Raw genomic sequence first — 15626 nt, 5'->3', positions numbered from 1 at the left:
AGCTACAGACTTTCATGGAGAAATTTGAGTTTATGTGACCAGAGAAGATGCTCAACAGAAGCCAAAGTTGACTCATCTCAGAGAAAGGCCCTAGTAATAGGCTGTTACTGTGTCATTATTATAAGAAAGATGGTAATTACTGCCACAGAGCTTATTCAGAACTATCTTTGTGTGGAGCCTTTCAAAACAATTCACTGGAGGAGTGTGTATTAAATACACCAGAAAGTGAATGTTTATCACTCTTGTCCTCTATTAAAAGAGAGAGAGAAAAAAAAGTTTTTTAATCAAGAATGATACTCAAGTTATATTTCATTTTAGGCTAATGTCTAGAAAATGTAAAAATTGACAAAACATAAAATTTAAGCATTATTTTGGTAAAATCAGACTTTCTTTGAAGATGTCCATATTTGCGAGTTGAAGAAATTACCCACTTATTTTTATTCACCTCTAGGGATAGGAAGGAAGTGAGGCATGCTCCCCAAAGCCATGAGCCAAATGTCCTCATGAATAAAAGTTATTAATAAAGGGAAACCACAGACCCTGTGTTTTTGGCTCCAATATAATTTTCTCAAGAGCTGCTGGTTAGAAATAATTAAAGGGACAGAAAGATAGTTGAATATAGATTTTATGTTGTTACCTAACTTGCAGGTATTTGCCTCTACCTATAGTCTTTTGATGGACTTTCCCGTAGCTCAGTGGTAAAAAGACTCTGCCTGCTAATGCAGCATATGTGAGTTCGATTCCTGGGTCAAGAAGATCCCCTGGAGAAGAAAATGGCAACCCACTCCAATATTTTTGCCTGAGAAATCTCATGGACAGAGGAGTCTGGCAGGCTATATATAATCCATGGGGTCTAAAAGAGTCGGACATGAGTGAGCAACTAAACCACAACAGCAGAGCAAGGGCGATGGAAAAAGCGGTGAGAAAGCCCTGCAACAGTGTTGCAGAGGCTATATACAGTTCCAGGAATGCTTCTCTTCTTAGAGAAGCTAAGAGTTGGGGTCTGTGGACCTCTTAGGAGTCCATGGGTGACCCTCATGGATCCATAAACCCCCTGAACTTTCAGGCAAAATTCTGGGAAACACATTTTTTTGTGGAAACAGGTAACAGTTTATAAGAGTTTTAAAAGTTCAGGACACAACAGAAACTTAATCTTTACTTCTTTAAAGAAATACTGAAGACGTGCCAGAGGTAACGATGCTGCTCCTAGAGTCTCACCTTTTCTACAAAGTACAGGATGCCTTCATGGCCACGCTGGCGGGGGGGCTTCCAGCTCAGCACCACATAGCTCTGCGTGGCCTCAATGACACAGAGGTCAGTGGGGGGCCCGGGAACAACACCCTCTGAAAAACAACAGGGGAGCATGAGGGACACGCACTCAGGAAAACGGAACTGCACTGTAAGACATGCTGCATGTGAAGTAGTGTAATATTACCTGAAAGTAGGGTGTGATCAGATGTGTATTATACTAAAAAATTCCAAGATATTATTAAATCAAAATAAATAATTATAGCTAATAAGATAATATAGATAAAATGAAATAAAAATATTCAAATCCAAAAGAAAAGAGAAAAAGAGGATAAAGGAATGGATAGAAAACAAATAGCAAGATGTTAGATTTAAATCCAATCATCAATAATCACAATGATATGTAAATTGTTCAAATATCCCAATCAAAAGTGAACATTACTAGTTTACATTAAAGAACCAGACCCAATGATATGATGCCTACAAGAAATGTGATTTAAATACAAAGACACAAAGGAAAAGGACAGAAATCATACATCATGCTAACACTAATCAAAAGAAAGCTGGAATGGTCATGTTCATATCAGACAAAGCAGATTTCCAAGCAAAAATGCATTACCATGGATAAAAGGAGTCATTTTCTGATAATAAAGTCATAAGTCAGTGCATAAGAGGATATAATAATAAAACTGTTTATGCACCTAATAGCAGAGTCTCAAAATACATGAAACAAAACCTGATAAAACTATAAGAAGTATATAAATCCATCATTTAGTTGGAAAAGACTCAATAGAAATCACAGCAGATTTTTTTTAATAGAAATTGATAGTCTAATTTTAAATTCTACATGGAAATGCAAAGACTTAGAATAGTCAAAACAACTTTGGGAAAAAAATGATTAGAGGTCTTATACTACCTCTATTTCAAAACTATGAAGCTAAAACAAAAGAAATAAAAACAAGAAGCTTATAAAAGCTATAGTGTTCAAGACAGTGTGGTACTGGTATAAAGAAAATAAAATTAACAGATGAAGATTCAGAAATAGATTCACAAATATGCAATCAGTTGACTTGGACAATAGTGCCAAGGTAATTCAATGAGAAAAGGATAATCTTTTCAACAGATATTGCTGAAATAATTGGATCACCATATGCAAAATAATAATAACTCCTAATCCACACAATATAGAAAAAATTAATTTGAAATGTATCATAAATTAAAATATAATAGCATAAGAGCTGATGCTGTGACATTTCTAGAAAAAAAAGAAAGAATATCTGAGTGAAATTGGATTTGGCAAAGATGTCAAATAGGATGCAAAAATGGCAAATTCACACATGAAGAGATGTTCAACATTACTTGGGAAGTGCAAATTAAGACCACTACGCACCTACTATGAAATACCACTATGGTATAAAACACCACTATACACTGACTAGAATGGTTATAATTAAGAAGACTGACCATACCAAGTATGGGACAGTGAGGAGCAGCTGGAACTCTCAACTACTGCTGATGGGAATGTAAAAGGTGCAATCATTTTGGGAAAGACTTGGCAATTTCTTTAAAAATTAAACAGGCATTTATCAGATGACCTGTGCATTCAGACTCTAGGCATTTATCCAAGAGAAATGAAAGTGTATATCCACAAAAACACTTAACAGAGAGATTCATAGAGGCTTTCAAGTGTGAAGGTACAAATAAATAGGAATGAACTGATACATGTGTCAACATGGATAAATCTCAAAATAATTATGCTGAATGAAGGCAATCAGACAAAAATGAGTAGGATTCCATTTATGGAAAATTGTGAACAACACAAACAACAGTGATAGGAAGCAGATCAGTGAGCCTAGAGATGAGGAAGAGGCATGAGGAGATTTAAGGGGTTGTAGATATGTTCATTATTTTGATTACAGTGGTAGTTTCACAGGAATTAATTTATCACATTGTACATTTTACAGACATGCAGTTTAGTTCATGTCATTATACCTTAATAAATCTTTAAAAAAAAAAGTGATTGTCTAACAATATAAGTTAGCTCATGATCTCCAAATATTTCAGTATGTTCTTTCCAAAACATCTTAAATAATATACACGATACCCTCCACAATAGCTAAACCGCATAGCAGAACATTGGCAATACTATCAGCGGAAAATGTAGCCTTTACCTGTTGGTTCTTCCTCAGTGACAATGATCTGTCCAGTCCAGGGTGCTGAGGGGCGGCCTAACAGAGATAAGTGTAAAATATCAGAAACATTCACAAACACAGTTCAACTGCACTGAGAAACTGATAAACGGTCCAGATTCGTCACAAATGGGTTTGTTACTAGCTTACTTATGTACCTTCCTAATGAGTCTTACCAAGTGTGGGCACAGTATTTGGGGGAAGGGGGCACAGCCCCAGTCATCAAACAACTCACAATCTGCAAAAGCCCAGAACTTGCCAGGACGGAGTCCATGTTTCTGGAACTACTCACACAAGCAAGGGGAACAGCCTGTGTCCAAATACTCTTCAACATGTATCTCCTGAACCACATGGGTTCTCTCACCCTTCTAAAGAGATAGCATATATCTGGGAGAAACCTCTCTAGAATAATGCAAGCCTGGCTGTTTTGTATCTGTCATAATGAAGATGAAAGTGATGGCAGCATTGTTGATCATGCAGTGAAGCTCAACCAAAAGGATATCTTTCCATTACTTTTAAAACTGTTGCTTACAAAGGGAAGCATTTTCAATCCCAAGTAAAGAAAATGAGTGACTCAGGCAGTATAGAGTGACAGAGGAAATTCATTTCTGTGATTGCAGAAAGGCATCAGAGAGAATGGTTCAACTCTTGCTTTAAAAGAGGTACTTTCCACCAGAGTGTGTACAAAAACAGGAAGGTGAAATGCAAGATAACTTATTTTCAATTCTGGCAAATCTTATTTTCATTGAAATTTATAAAGGAGGAGTAAATGAAAATATGAGATGGAATTAAGAAAGATGGAGGGAAGCTGGATGAAAAGTGAAAAGTGAAAAAGCAAGTGAAAAGTGACTGGAGAGCAACTGAGGAGCCTGATCAGAGAAAGTCTCCGGAGAGAAGGTGGCATTATTTTACTAAATTTTTTATGATGGCACTGCATGTACTTAAGGTCAAGAAAAGCTATAAATGTGGTAAATGGCACAGACCAGTAGTCCTCAACTAGGGTGATTTTGTGCCCCCAGGGACATTTGGTAACATCTGAAGATAATTTTGATTGTCACGATGGGGGTGAGGTGGTGAGGGTGCAGATTTTACAGGCATCTAGTGAGTAGAGGCCAACGATGCTGCTAAACATCTCACAATGCACAGAACAGCCCCCACAACAAAGAGCTACCTGGCCTAAAATGTTAGTAGAGCCAAGGTTGAGAAATCTGGCATAGACTGAAGTATGAACATCCAAAAATTCTTCACTGTCATTTTTAGGTCCCTATTGTTAAGGATGCTATATTGGTTCCCATGAAACAAAAGCAGATCATAATTTACATACCACTATTTTAAATTAACATCAAGACTTGGAGGCTAACTATATGAAAAGATTATTTTTGACTGCCTAATATGGAAACTCAAGTACAGATCAGATATAATGTTGTAAATGTGATTTTCCTTTGATATCAAAAGCTCACAGTGTTGAGATATTAATGCTCTAAGGGATAAATTCAAGTTTAAGAAAATTACCTTAAAATTTTAAGAAACTAAACCAGAAAGAAAAGTGTATTTGAAGTGTTCTAATAAAATGAATTAAATGCTCTTCAGGCTTCTGGTTTTCATATTTTCATTTCAAACACAATGCCTGGAACTCAGCTAAATAAGGCAAAGATTCTAAATAAAATAAACCCCTTAGTGAATAGATAAATTAAAAAACAGAAAAAGGTTTTGTTTTTGTTTTCTTCCCCCTAGCATTTTTCTGATCAGTAAAGGATTTCTTATTCTCTTCTCCCTCTGGTGGACAGGGGAAGAATAACCTTGCAATGGGATCTACTGCAATCATTTTTAAAAGGTCATTCTGAAAAATGAGAAACACTTACTCTTCAGTCTAGCTTTCTCAGCTGGATCCAGAGCTGCCACGGGCTCGGAGACTCGAGAGGGCAGGCCTATCCCAACTTTGTTCACAGCTCGAACTCGGAATATGTAAGAACGGCCTTCGATCAACCCAGTGACTGGGAAACGAGCAAATTTCACAGGAATGTCATTGCACTGCGTCCAGGTGTCTGTGCCCACCTCACATCTAAGGGAGAGAGAGAGTGACAGACAGGAATATGAGAGGAAGGATGGCTAAGTGGATGGCTTCAGGGCTGCAAACCCACCCCAGTGCTTCAGGGCTTCTCTCTGTAAAACATCCAGCTGGAGCAGACTGCAGCAGATACATAACTGCAGGCACTCAGCTCCACTCAATTGCAATGGATCTACTCTAACAGTTAGGAAAGAAACCTCAGAGCTTTCCTGAAGACATGTACATCCTTCCACCTCACTAAAAGCAGGCAGCTGAGGGGTCTCCTGTGCTAAGCAGAGGAGCTTTTGGGGGGAAAAAAAGAAGCAGGCAGGTATGCACAGTTTTTACAAAGCAGAAGGGGGAGGACCCCCAAAACATCTTCCCAGATAATGTCTTCAGTTCTACCACTAGTGACTTCTTTCTTTATCGTTCCTAGGCAATTTCTGTTAAAATGGAACTATGGTTGAGAAAGTTAACACCTTACAAGACATCTCGCTGTACTATAGTCTGGAAAGAGCTCACCAGTGGTCACTACACATGGTGTGGGTGGAACAGCGAGATGGGCACTGTATTTTTTTTCTTAGCAGATGAGACTGATGAGATGCAGGGAAATCTTTGGGCCTGGCAAGGGAAGGGTAAGTCCCTGGAACTTCTGATTTCTTATTGGGTGCCTTTACAGCAGCCGATGCCTGGAGAGAGAGGGGTAGAGAGCCGATGCCCAGGAGAAAAAGATGACAGTCCATATCATGCTTTCGGCCTGATCAATAGAGTCTGAGGGACCCCATGTGTGACCTTAGAATGCAGCAGTAAGTAACTCACTATTTTTTATGAGCAGAGCACTGCACTTTGAGCTTTTATCACTTCCCCAACTCGGCTCTCTGTCCAAAGGGTATAATTTCCCAAAGGGTTCTCATGGAGGAGGTGGATGCCAATGGCAGTGCAAAGGCAGTTGGAGTTGGGGGGGTGGTGTTATTTTCACTTCTTTACCATCACTCTTCCATTATTTGAGATAAATGGACATTTTCTTTGATCTTACATGAAATGGTATCAAATAAGGCTTCAGTCTATGCCTTCCACTCCCTCCTCCTGAATTTTCCTTTGTAGGAATTCTGGAGTGGCTGTGAACTGGCCAGGGGAGAGAGCTAGAAGGCTAGGACAAGCAGCAGGCCTCCCCTGCCTCCAGGAATTCTGCCAGGAAACTCCATCTTCCCCTGAGCAGATACTGTCTCGGTGACCAGTGGTCCTGGAACTCGCTTCCAAACTCTCACATGAGCAGAAAGGAAGGTGGGGAGCAGCTGCTCTGGAGATCTCCACAGCAAGAACACAAACTTAGCATTTCGTCACTAGGACACAGCCATGGTTCAGCTACTTGCTTCCTATCTGTAATAACGGCACCTGCCTCTCAAAGAGCGGCTATGGGTTAATGGGACATGCACGTGAAGTGTTTAGAAGAGTGCCATGCACACAGCAAATGCTTAATAAATATTCACTGCATTATGGTTATTTTCATTATGACTAAAGCAAGAAGAAAACAAGATGTACTGATTGTCCCTGGTCTTTCAATGATCAAAGTCTGAAAATTCTTTGTAAATCTACCAAAGACAATAATGCAGAAACTGTAAGGATGAAAAAGAACCTACCTAAAATTTCACAAGTCATCATTACTCAATGATGAAATAATGTGGAAGCATCTAGTATAGGTTAAATAGTGTATAGCTTTTTATAAACATTTCTCTGGTTGGTTCTGAGCCCAGTAGGCATATACTCACTTATTTCTGTAAATATTAAGTTTAATCCAGCTTGGCACAAACCTGTTATAGTGGCACGGATTATCTGTCCCTAGTGGTTTTCACAGTCACTCTTTATTACTCAAAAATGGAAGAGAATTAGAGCAACTATTTGAAAAGAAACTAAATCAGACAATCATGGTTTTAGGTCAATAATCTAAATTTGTTGTCTACATTGGCCAAGCTCACTGGTTAACTCATGTGTGGTGGTTTAGTCGCTAACTCATGTCCAACTCTTTGTGACCCCATGGACTGTAGCCTGCCAGGATCCTCTGTCTATGGGATTCTCCAGGCAAGAATACTAGAGTGGGGTGCCATTTCCTTCTCCAAATTCATGTGTAAGGCCCATTTACTGTAAATACAGAGCCTCTAAATTTTGGAGAATGTAAATAGCAACAATTTGTAGATAAATCATAGTTTAGTACTATTGATATTTATTTCTCTGTCAAGCTTGATTTTTGTGATGTAAATGAAATTTTGTTAGTGTTCCTAGAGTATTATTATTTAATATTCTTAAATTACTGACATATTAGGGACATGGACATTATGCGTGTTGAACACCAGCTATTTCATTTCTGAAGTGGCCTCTATCAAGTGTACAGATTCATAATATTCTTGCCAAATTAGTGACTTGGGCTGGTAGCAGAATTGAAGAATCATCTTGGAAATTGAGGTAAGCAGGTAGTTAAGTATATATTCATACCAATCTGTTTGTAGACAGAGACAGAGAGAAAAAGAGGGAGACGAGACGGTAAAGAAAACACTTCACCAAGAAACGGCGGGAGAGGGTTGTGCAGGTTGTGCGGTGGTAAAGAATCCGCCTGCCATTGCAGGGGACACGGGCTCGATCCCTGATCTGGGAGGGTTCCACACGCTACAGAGCAAATAAGCCCGTGCCCCACAGCTATTAAGCCTGTGCTCTAGAGCCCGGGAACTGGAACCACTGCAGCCTGCATGCCCTAGAGCCTATGCTCCACAAGAGAAGCCACAGCAATGAGGAGCCTACGCACCTCAACTAGAGAGTAGCCCCTGCTTGCCACAACTAGAGAAAAGCCCACAGAGCAATGAAGACCTGGCGCAATCAAAAAATAAATAAATAAAATAAAAACTAAAATCAGCATATAAAAAAAAAAAAGAGCAAAAGAAATGGTGGGAAAAACCAAGCAGGCATCTCTATAGTCAATCACTCTAACTGAAGTCATACTAGGTACTAACTTATCAATAAAATATCCCAGAATCGGACTCCCTCCATCCACAGCCGGCTGCTTCCAGGTGATGATGATGTAATCCTTGTTGGCATCCAAGCACACCACGTCCAGGGGAGAAGCGGGGGCTCCTTCAATCTCTGCATCAGCATCTGGGGGGATACAGAAGGACCCGTGAACCCTCTCAGATCCATTCTGTCAGCCCCCAAAGCCAAGGTCATAGTGCAGACCTTTCTTACCACATCGCTGCAGTCACTACACTGTTGGCCAAGTAGTTTATTATTGTTGTCATTGTTCAGTTGCTAAGTTCTGTCCAAATCTTTTGCGACCCCACACCCCACAGACCACCAGGATTTTCGGTCCATGGGATTCCCCAGGCAAGAATACTGGAGTAGGTTGCCATTTCCTCCTTCCTGACCCAGGGATGGAACCCATGTCTCCTGCTTCGCAGGCAGATTCTCTACTACTGAGCCACCAGGGAACTCCATTCGGCCCCAGTAGAGCAATCATCAATTTTTTAATTTGCTTACCAAAATAACAATGTGTGCTTTTCACCATCAGTGCAAGGAACATTATGTCAGAAAGGGCTCTGAAAAGGACCCATGACCTTGGCCTCATGGCCCTTGCCTGCCCAAAATATTCTAAAAGAAAATAACTATGGAGACATCAGAGACTGCTCTCAAAAAAGTCTAATGTAAATTATGCCAGGATGTCTGTTCTTAAGATAATTATTGTGCAGCGTTACTCAGAAACTATAAATGGCTCCAAGGGGGAGCAAACGGCCCCTTCTGTCACGTTCTGGATCCAGAAGAGAAGAACCAAGATGTTTTGCCCATCCCTATGCTGGGACTACCATTTTGGAAGAGAAACAAAAACATTCATTTTAATTAAATGTTTGTTCCCAAACTGAAGATACTTGCGAAAGGAACTCTGATGCAATACCGACATCTGAGCTTAGTTTATCTGAGTTTAGCAAAAGTCCAGGACTATATAAGAAACAGTTCAGTGACTGCCCATGAAACAGAATCTGCTGACTGTGGGTCCCCTCAGCAGTGTGTGTACAGATAAATTAGTGACTTGGGGGTGTTTTTAGGTGGAAAGGAAGGGGAATGAAAATAACCATTTAATAGCCTTTTAAGTGAGAAGGATTAAGATAAGAGGCAGAATCCCTGGGGGAGGAGATCCACAGTTGGGAATTCCTACTGACATCCGGTCAGCACTTTAATAGCTGGAATTAGTAGGAGAGGAGGCTGAGACTTGCAGGAGCCACTCACCCAGGGAAAGCACTCTTGTTGACCAAATAAGAAACACTTTCTTTTCCAATGAGCTACACTTATGTAACTCTTCTAAGTCACTGAAATATTTGCTAAGAAGGCTGAGATGTTTGTTTGTATGCTTCTGAATGGAATAGGTATGTGTTATCTGTGAAGGGCTCAAATCATTTTGGTTTTGAACAATGTTTCTTGCTTCATGAACTTGTGTGAACTCATGAACCTGCAGGGTAATATGTCCTGTGTAAGTGCTATAGGAGAATCTAACTAAATCATCGTGCCCGAAACACAGTGCAGAATCCCTGCATGCCACACGACGGCAAATGGGCATTTGGGGAGCACAGGGGAGAAATGTCTTTCCTTCCAGGCTTTCAGAGCACTGGATGGAGGGGAGAAGGTCAGCTGATGGTAAAGGTGGAGCTGAGCTGTGTGCATGCTCAGTCACTTAGTCATGTCTGACTCTTTGCGACCTCATGGACTGTATGGAGCCCTCCAGGTTCATGGCATTTTTCAGACAAGAATACTGGAGTGGGTTGTCATATCCTCCTCCAAGGTATCTTCCTGACCCAGGGATTGAAACTGCGTCTCTTGAGTCTCCTGACCTTGGCAGGTGGATTCTTTACCACTAAGCCACCTGGGAAGTCCTGGAGTAGAACTAGCAGGAGGTAGAAATGCTGACCTTAACAGGCCTAAGATTTGCTCAGCTGCAATGAAGGCAGCTGGCAACCTCTAGGCATGCCTTTTTTTTTTTTAAAGCAAAAGGCCCATAGTGTAACAACTGGTAAACTTGGTGCTGATAGGTAAATTCATCGTGTGAAACAGAGCCTGGTAGACAGTAAGCATTTAGGGAGCCATTTCTCAGCATTTCTATAAAATTGCTTGGAATATGCCATTTGTTGTGTGGACTTGAAAATCTTTCAAACATGTATTCTGCATAGCAGCTGCTGGAAGTCAGATCTGAAACTGTGTTATGTAGCTTCACACTTGTGCTCTCGCCTTTGTCAGCTGCTGCAGGGCGCCTGGCCCACGGCACCCATCTGGTCAACGTCAATTCTCTTCTTAGCCTCTGCCCTTCCTTCTCCCAGTGCTCCAAATAGTCAAACTTTTTGTAGCTTTGATTGATTAGACCAAAGATTAGCCTGTTCCTTTTTTATATTTTGATCTCTCACACAGGCTATTTAATAACTTTTTTCAAAATCTAAGTAATTCTGTTGTTTATCTTTATTATAAAAATAGTGCATGCTTATAAAATATATGATAATAAAAATACATGTTAAAATCCCTCTTAATTCCATAACTCAGAGATTACTACTATTAATACATTGGCCTAAACTTTTCTGGATTTTTTTCTATATTTATAAACTCAAAAGTGCTTGTTTTTTATAATCTAAATCAACTATATTTCAATTTTTTTAAGTGATTGTCTTTTAAATAAAAGTGGGATTGGACCATATAGTTTCATGTAAACTGTTTTTTAAAATATATTTTCATATTAATTAGCATAAATATACATCATTAAAGGCTTCCCAGGTGGCACTAGTGGTAAAGAACTCATCTGCCAATGCAGGAGACATAAGAACCATGGGTTCGATCCCTGAGTTGGAAAGATCCCCTGGAGAAGGGTATGGCAACCCACTCCAGTATTCTCTCCTGGAGAATCCCATGAATAAAAGAGCCTAGAGGGCTGCAGTCCATAGGGCTGCAAAGGGTCAGACATGACTGAAGTGACTTAGCACGCACACACACACCATTAGCTTTCATTGTTGTACAGTATTTCCATTGCTTTTGTGGACTATTTATTGTACATTATTTTCAACTCCAATTGGTGGATACCTAGATTCCTTCCAGACTTTCCCCAAACAAACATTCCTTTCTCAGTTTTGTCCACTAAAATTCTTAGAACTAGAATTGTTGAAAGTGCACACTGTTGATATATAGTAACAAAACACCCTGAGAAAAGATGAACCAATTTACACTCACCAACAACATGTAGGAGTGTTCATCCATCCATTCCTTCATCCTAATGGATTCTAAAAACCTTGTAAATCTTTTGAATGTGATAGATCAATTTTATTGCTTTGATTATAGCAAAAACTTTTTCATCCATTTATTTGTCAATTGTAATTCTTTACATTTATATACCATCCTTCATCACTTTATCATCTTTCTCTGCTCCCCCCACCATGTATATGTGGAGGGGTGGGGAGAATATATAAAAGTCTAGAAGAATATGTATTAAAATGATAATTTTGGATATCTCTGGATGGTAGACTTATGATGGCTTTTCTTTTGTCCTTTTTTGCTTATTTACATTATCTATTTTTTCAGAAAGAACATATAGTATCTATGTAATAAAACCCTGGCCAAAAGTGTACATCTCTGGAATGTGTTTCTGCTGACATATGGTGCTTTCTGCACTGATCATTCTGGTTCAGAAGCTATTTCCTAAGCAACAAAATACCAGAGCTCTAAAAAAAAATACATGGAAATGGCTTCATGTAGCTCAAAGTTTAAAAAAAAACAAAAACGTAAAATGTCGCTTAAAATACTCTGGCAGTTTCTCAAAAAATCAAACACAAATTTAACATACGACCCAGCAATTCCAGTGGTAGCTATCTAACCAAGAGAAATGAAAGCCCAGGTCAATGGCTATGAATAGAAATCTTCACAACGGCATTATTCAGAGTAGTCAGAGAGCAGAAACAATCCAATTGTCTATCAGCTGGTGAATAGACACACAAAATGAAGCATGTCTAGTCAGCAATAAAAAGAAGTAAACTGCCATCATAAAGAACCTCAAAACATATGCTCAATGAAAAAAAAGACAAAAGTGAAAGATCACATATTCAGAAATGTTTAGAAAAGAAAGTCTATAGTGACAGGGAGTAGATTAGTGGCTGCTTGGGGGCTAGACTGGGAATGAGAGTGGGGAAGGGACACAAGAAATACCTCTGGTGGGGCGGGGTGTGATGGGAATGTTCTAAAGCTGGATTGTAGATGGGGGGCTGGTGGTGCACAGCTCTATAAATATTCCAAAAAGCACTGTCCACTTAGCATGGTTGACTCTTATGGTGTGTAATTACATCTCAACAAAGATTTTTTTAAATGAATCCAAAATATAGCACTTAAAATACTTACAAGGGAAATGGTCTTCTAAAAGTTGAATTCACAATTTGATTTCTGAGACTTGTCTTTGCAATTTCCTCTTTCCATGAATCTTCTCAATTCTCTCAACATCTGATACATTTTAGAATCTTCCCTTATTTTGTGGAATGAAGACCAGCTTAATGATAAACTTCAATCCTTCCACCTGTCCATGGTTAGTAATGTGAAATTTGGTCTCAACCTGCAAAGGACCATGACCCTGTCATGGCCACTGAGAAATGTTGTTGAGGAGACCCTGGACTGTGTCTGAGCTCCCAGGAAAAGAGCACAGAGGGAATCCTCAAGGCATAACTCAGTGCTTTCTGAGTCACCAGAGAAGACTCTAATTCAGGTAAGACACTTGAGAGCAGAGGCAAAGACTCTGTTTGCTTATTCAGTTCTCATCTGGCCAGGACTATCAAGGTGGTTAAATAAATATACTTGCAGATAACTTCCAATGTGTCCATTTTCACTGCAATTGACCCAGAGGGCTACCCCCTTCTTGCCCTTGCAAGATCTGATTTTTTCCTAAAATGTCCGATTTTCAGTTGGTAGAGATATTCATGTATCTTTATCAGTTGCTGATCTGAGGCAGAATCCAATGATCATTCATTACTGCTCAGTACTGCTGTGGTGTAGACTGCTGACCGTCCCTAGTGTCCAGTCCTCCTGTTGCCTTTTAGTACCGGAACCCTTGAGCTTCCACGGGTAACATGCTGTCCAGCTAGAACTTCATCACCCTAGCTCCCCAACACACATGGAGGTGTGTTCACCAAGAAGAAGTGCTGTGTGCGTCTCTGCATCTCCCCTCCCGCAGGCTGGCCTGGGAGCACAGGGCCAGCCGAGCAGCAACATAGATGGGACCCGGGACTCTGAATGAGTGCTTTGAGCAGGACCATCTGGACCACTCTTCTACACTGATGGACACAGGACAGAAATAAACTTTTTGTTTTTAAGTTCCGTTTCAGCAGCTTAGCCTATTCCCTAGCTAAAATCCTGGGTTAGCCACCAGAAGACCTGCATCTTAGTACCACTTCTGTTTCTAAACAACTGCGAGGTTTCTGCATGCATGCTAAGTTGCTTCAGTCGTGTCTGACTCTTTGCAACCCCATGGACTGTAGCCCACCAGGCTCCTCTGTCCATGGGATTCTCCAGGCAAGAGTACTGGAGTGGGTTGCCATTCCCTTCTTCAGGGGATCTTCCTGACCCAGGGATCGAATCTGCGTCTTTTACTTCGCCTGCATTGGCAGGCAGGTTCTTTACCATTAGTGCCACTTGGGAAGCCCGTGAGCCTTTTGGGAAATCAGTTTACTTTACTGAGCTTTAGTTTCTGCATCTTAAAACTAAGCGGAATCCTAACATTTTGTGAACCTTAGACTCCTTTGGAAACTGGCCACAGGACTGGAAAACGTCATCTCACTCACTAGCAAAGTAATGCTCAAAATTCTCCAAGCCAGTCTTCAACAATACATGAACTGTGAACTTCCAGATGTTCAATCTGGACTTAGAAAAGGCAGAGGAGCCAGAGATCAAATTGCCAGTATCCGCTGGATCATCGAAAAAGCAAGAGAGTTCCACAAAAACATCTATTTCTGCTTTACTGATTATGCCAAAGCCTTTGACTGTGTGGATCACAATAAACTGTGGAAAATTCTGAAAGAGATGGGAATACTGGACCACCTGACCTGCCTCTTGAGAAACCTGTATGCAGGTCAGGAAGCAACAGTTAGAACTGGACATGGAACAACAGACTGGTTCCAAATAGGAAAAGGAGTACGTCAAGGCTGTATATTGTCACCCTGCTTATTTAACTTATATGCAGAGTACATCATGAGAAATGCTGGGCTGGATGAAGCACAAGGTGGAACCAAGATTGCTGGGAGAAATGTCAATAACCTCAGATATGCAGATGACACCACCCTTATGGCAGAAAGTGAAGAAGAACTAAAGAGCCTCTTGATGAAAGTGAAAGAGAAGAGTGTAATAGGTGGCTTAAAGCTCAACATTCAGAAAACAAAGATCATGGCATCCAGTCCCATAACTTCATGGCAAATAGATGGAGAAACAGTGGAAACTGGCAGAATTTATTTTCTTGGGCTCCAAAATCACTGCAGATAGTGACTGCAGCCATGAAATTAAAAGACACTTACTCCTTGGAAGAAAAGTTATGACCAACCTAGACAGCATATTAAAAAGCAGAGACATTACTTTGCCAACAAAGGTCTATCCAGTCAAAGCCATGGTTTTTCTAATAGTCATGTATGGATGTGAGGGTTGGACTATAAAGAAAGCTGAGTGCTGAAGAATTGACGCTTTTGAACTGTGGTGTTGGAGAAGACTCTCGAGAGTCCCTTGGACTGCAAGGAGATCCAACCAGTCCATCCTAAAGGAAATCAGTCCTGAATGTTTATTGGAAGGACTGATGTTGAAGCTGAAACTCTGATACTTTGGCCACCTGATGTGAAGAGCTGACTCACTGGAAAAGACCCTGATGCTGGGAAAAATTGAAGGTGAGAGGAGAAGGGGACGACAGAGAATGAGATGGTTGGATGGCATCACCGACTCAATGGACATGAGTTTGAGTAAACTCCGGGAGTTGGTGATGGATAGGGAGGCCTGGGGTGCTGCAGTCCATGGGGTTGCAAAGAATCAGACATGACTGAGCGACTAAACTGAACTGAGACTCCTTTGGAAAACTGGTAAAGAAAGAATAAAGATCCCTTCCTCAGAATAAT

At 40.4% G+C, this 15626-nt stretch overlaps 1 protein-coding gene across 2 annotated transcripts in view; it reads right to left on the bottom strand.

Moving 5' to 3' along the window:
• The window catches only part of MYOM1 (myomesin 1), a 117838-nt gene that overhangs the window by 59896 nt on the left and 42316 nt on the right, over nt 1–15626 (bottom strand). For both annotated transcript variants that reach the window (XM_070452703.1, XM_020908315.2), the window contains exons 11-14: nt 8487–8628; nt 5300–5499; nt 3420–3476; nt 1219–1343 (exon numbers count right to left, since the gene is read on the bottom strand). In XM_070452703.1, the coding sequence (XP_070308804.1) occupies nt 1219–1343; nt 3420–3476; nt 5300–5499; nt 8487–8628 (524 nt within the window). The remainder of the gene's footprint in view (nt 1–1218; nt 1344–3419; nt 3477–5299; nt 5500–8486; nt 8629–15626) is intronic.

This window comes from Odocoileus virginianus, chromosome 22 (assembly GCF_023699985.2).
Source record: "Odocoileus virginianus isolate 20LAN1187 ecotype Illinois chromosome 22, Ovbor_1.2, whole genome shotgun sequence".
In the NCBI taxonomy this organism is placed as follows: Eukaryota; Metazoa; Chordata; class Mammalia; order Artiodactyla; family Cervidae; genus Odocoileus; species Odocoileus virginianus.
Note: the sequence above shows the minus strand (reverse complement) of the source record. Positions and strands in the feature narration are given on the sequence as shown.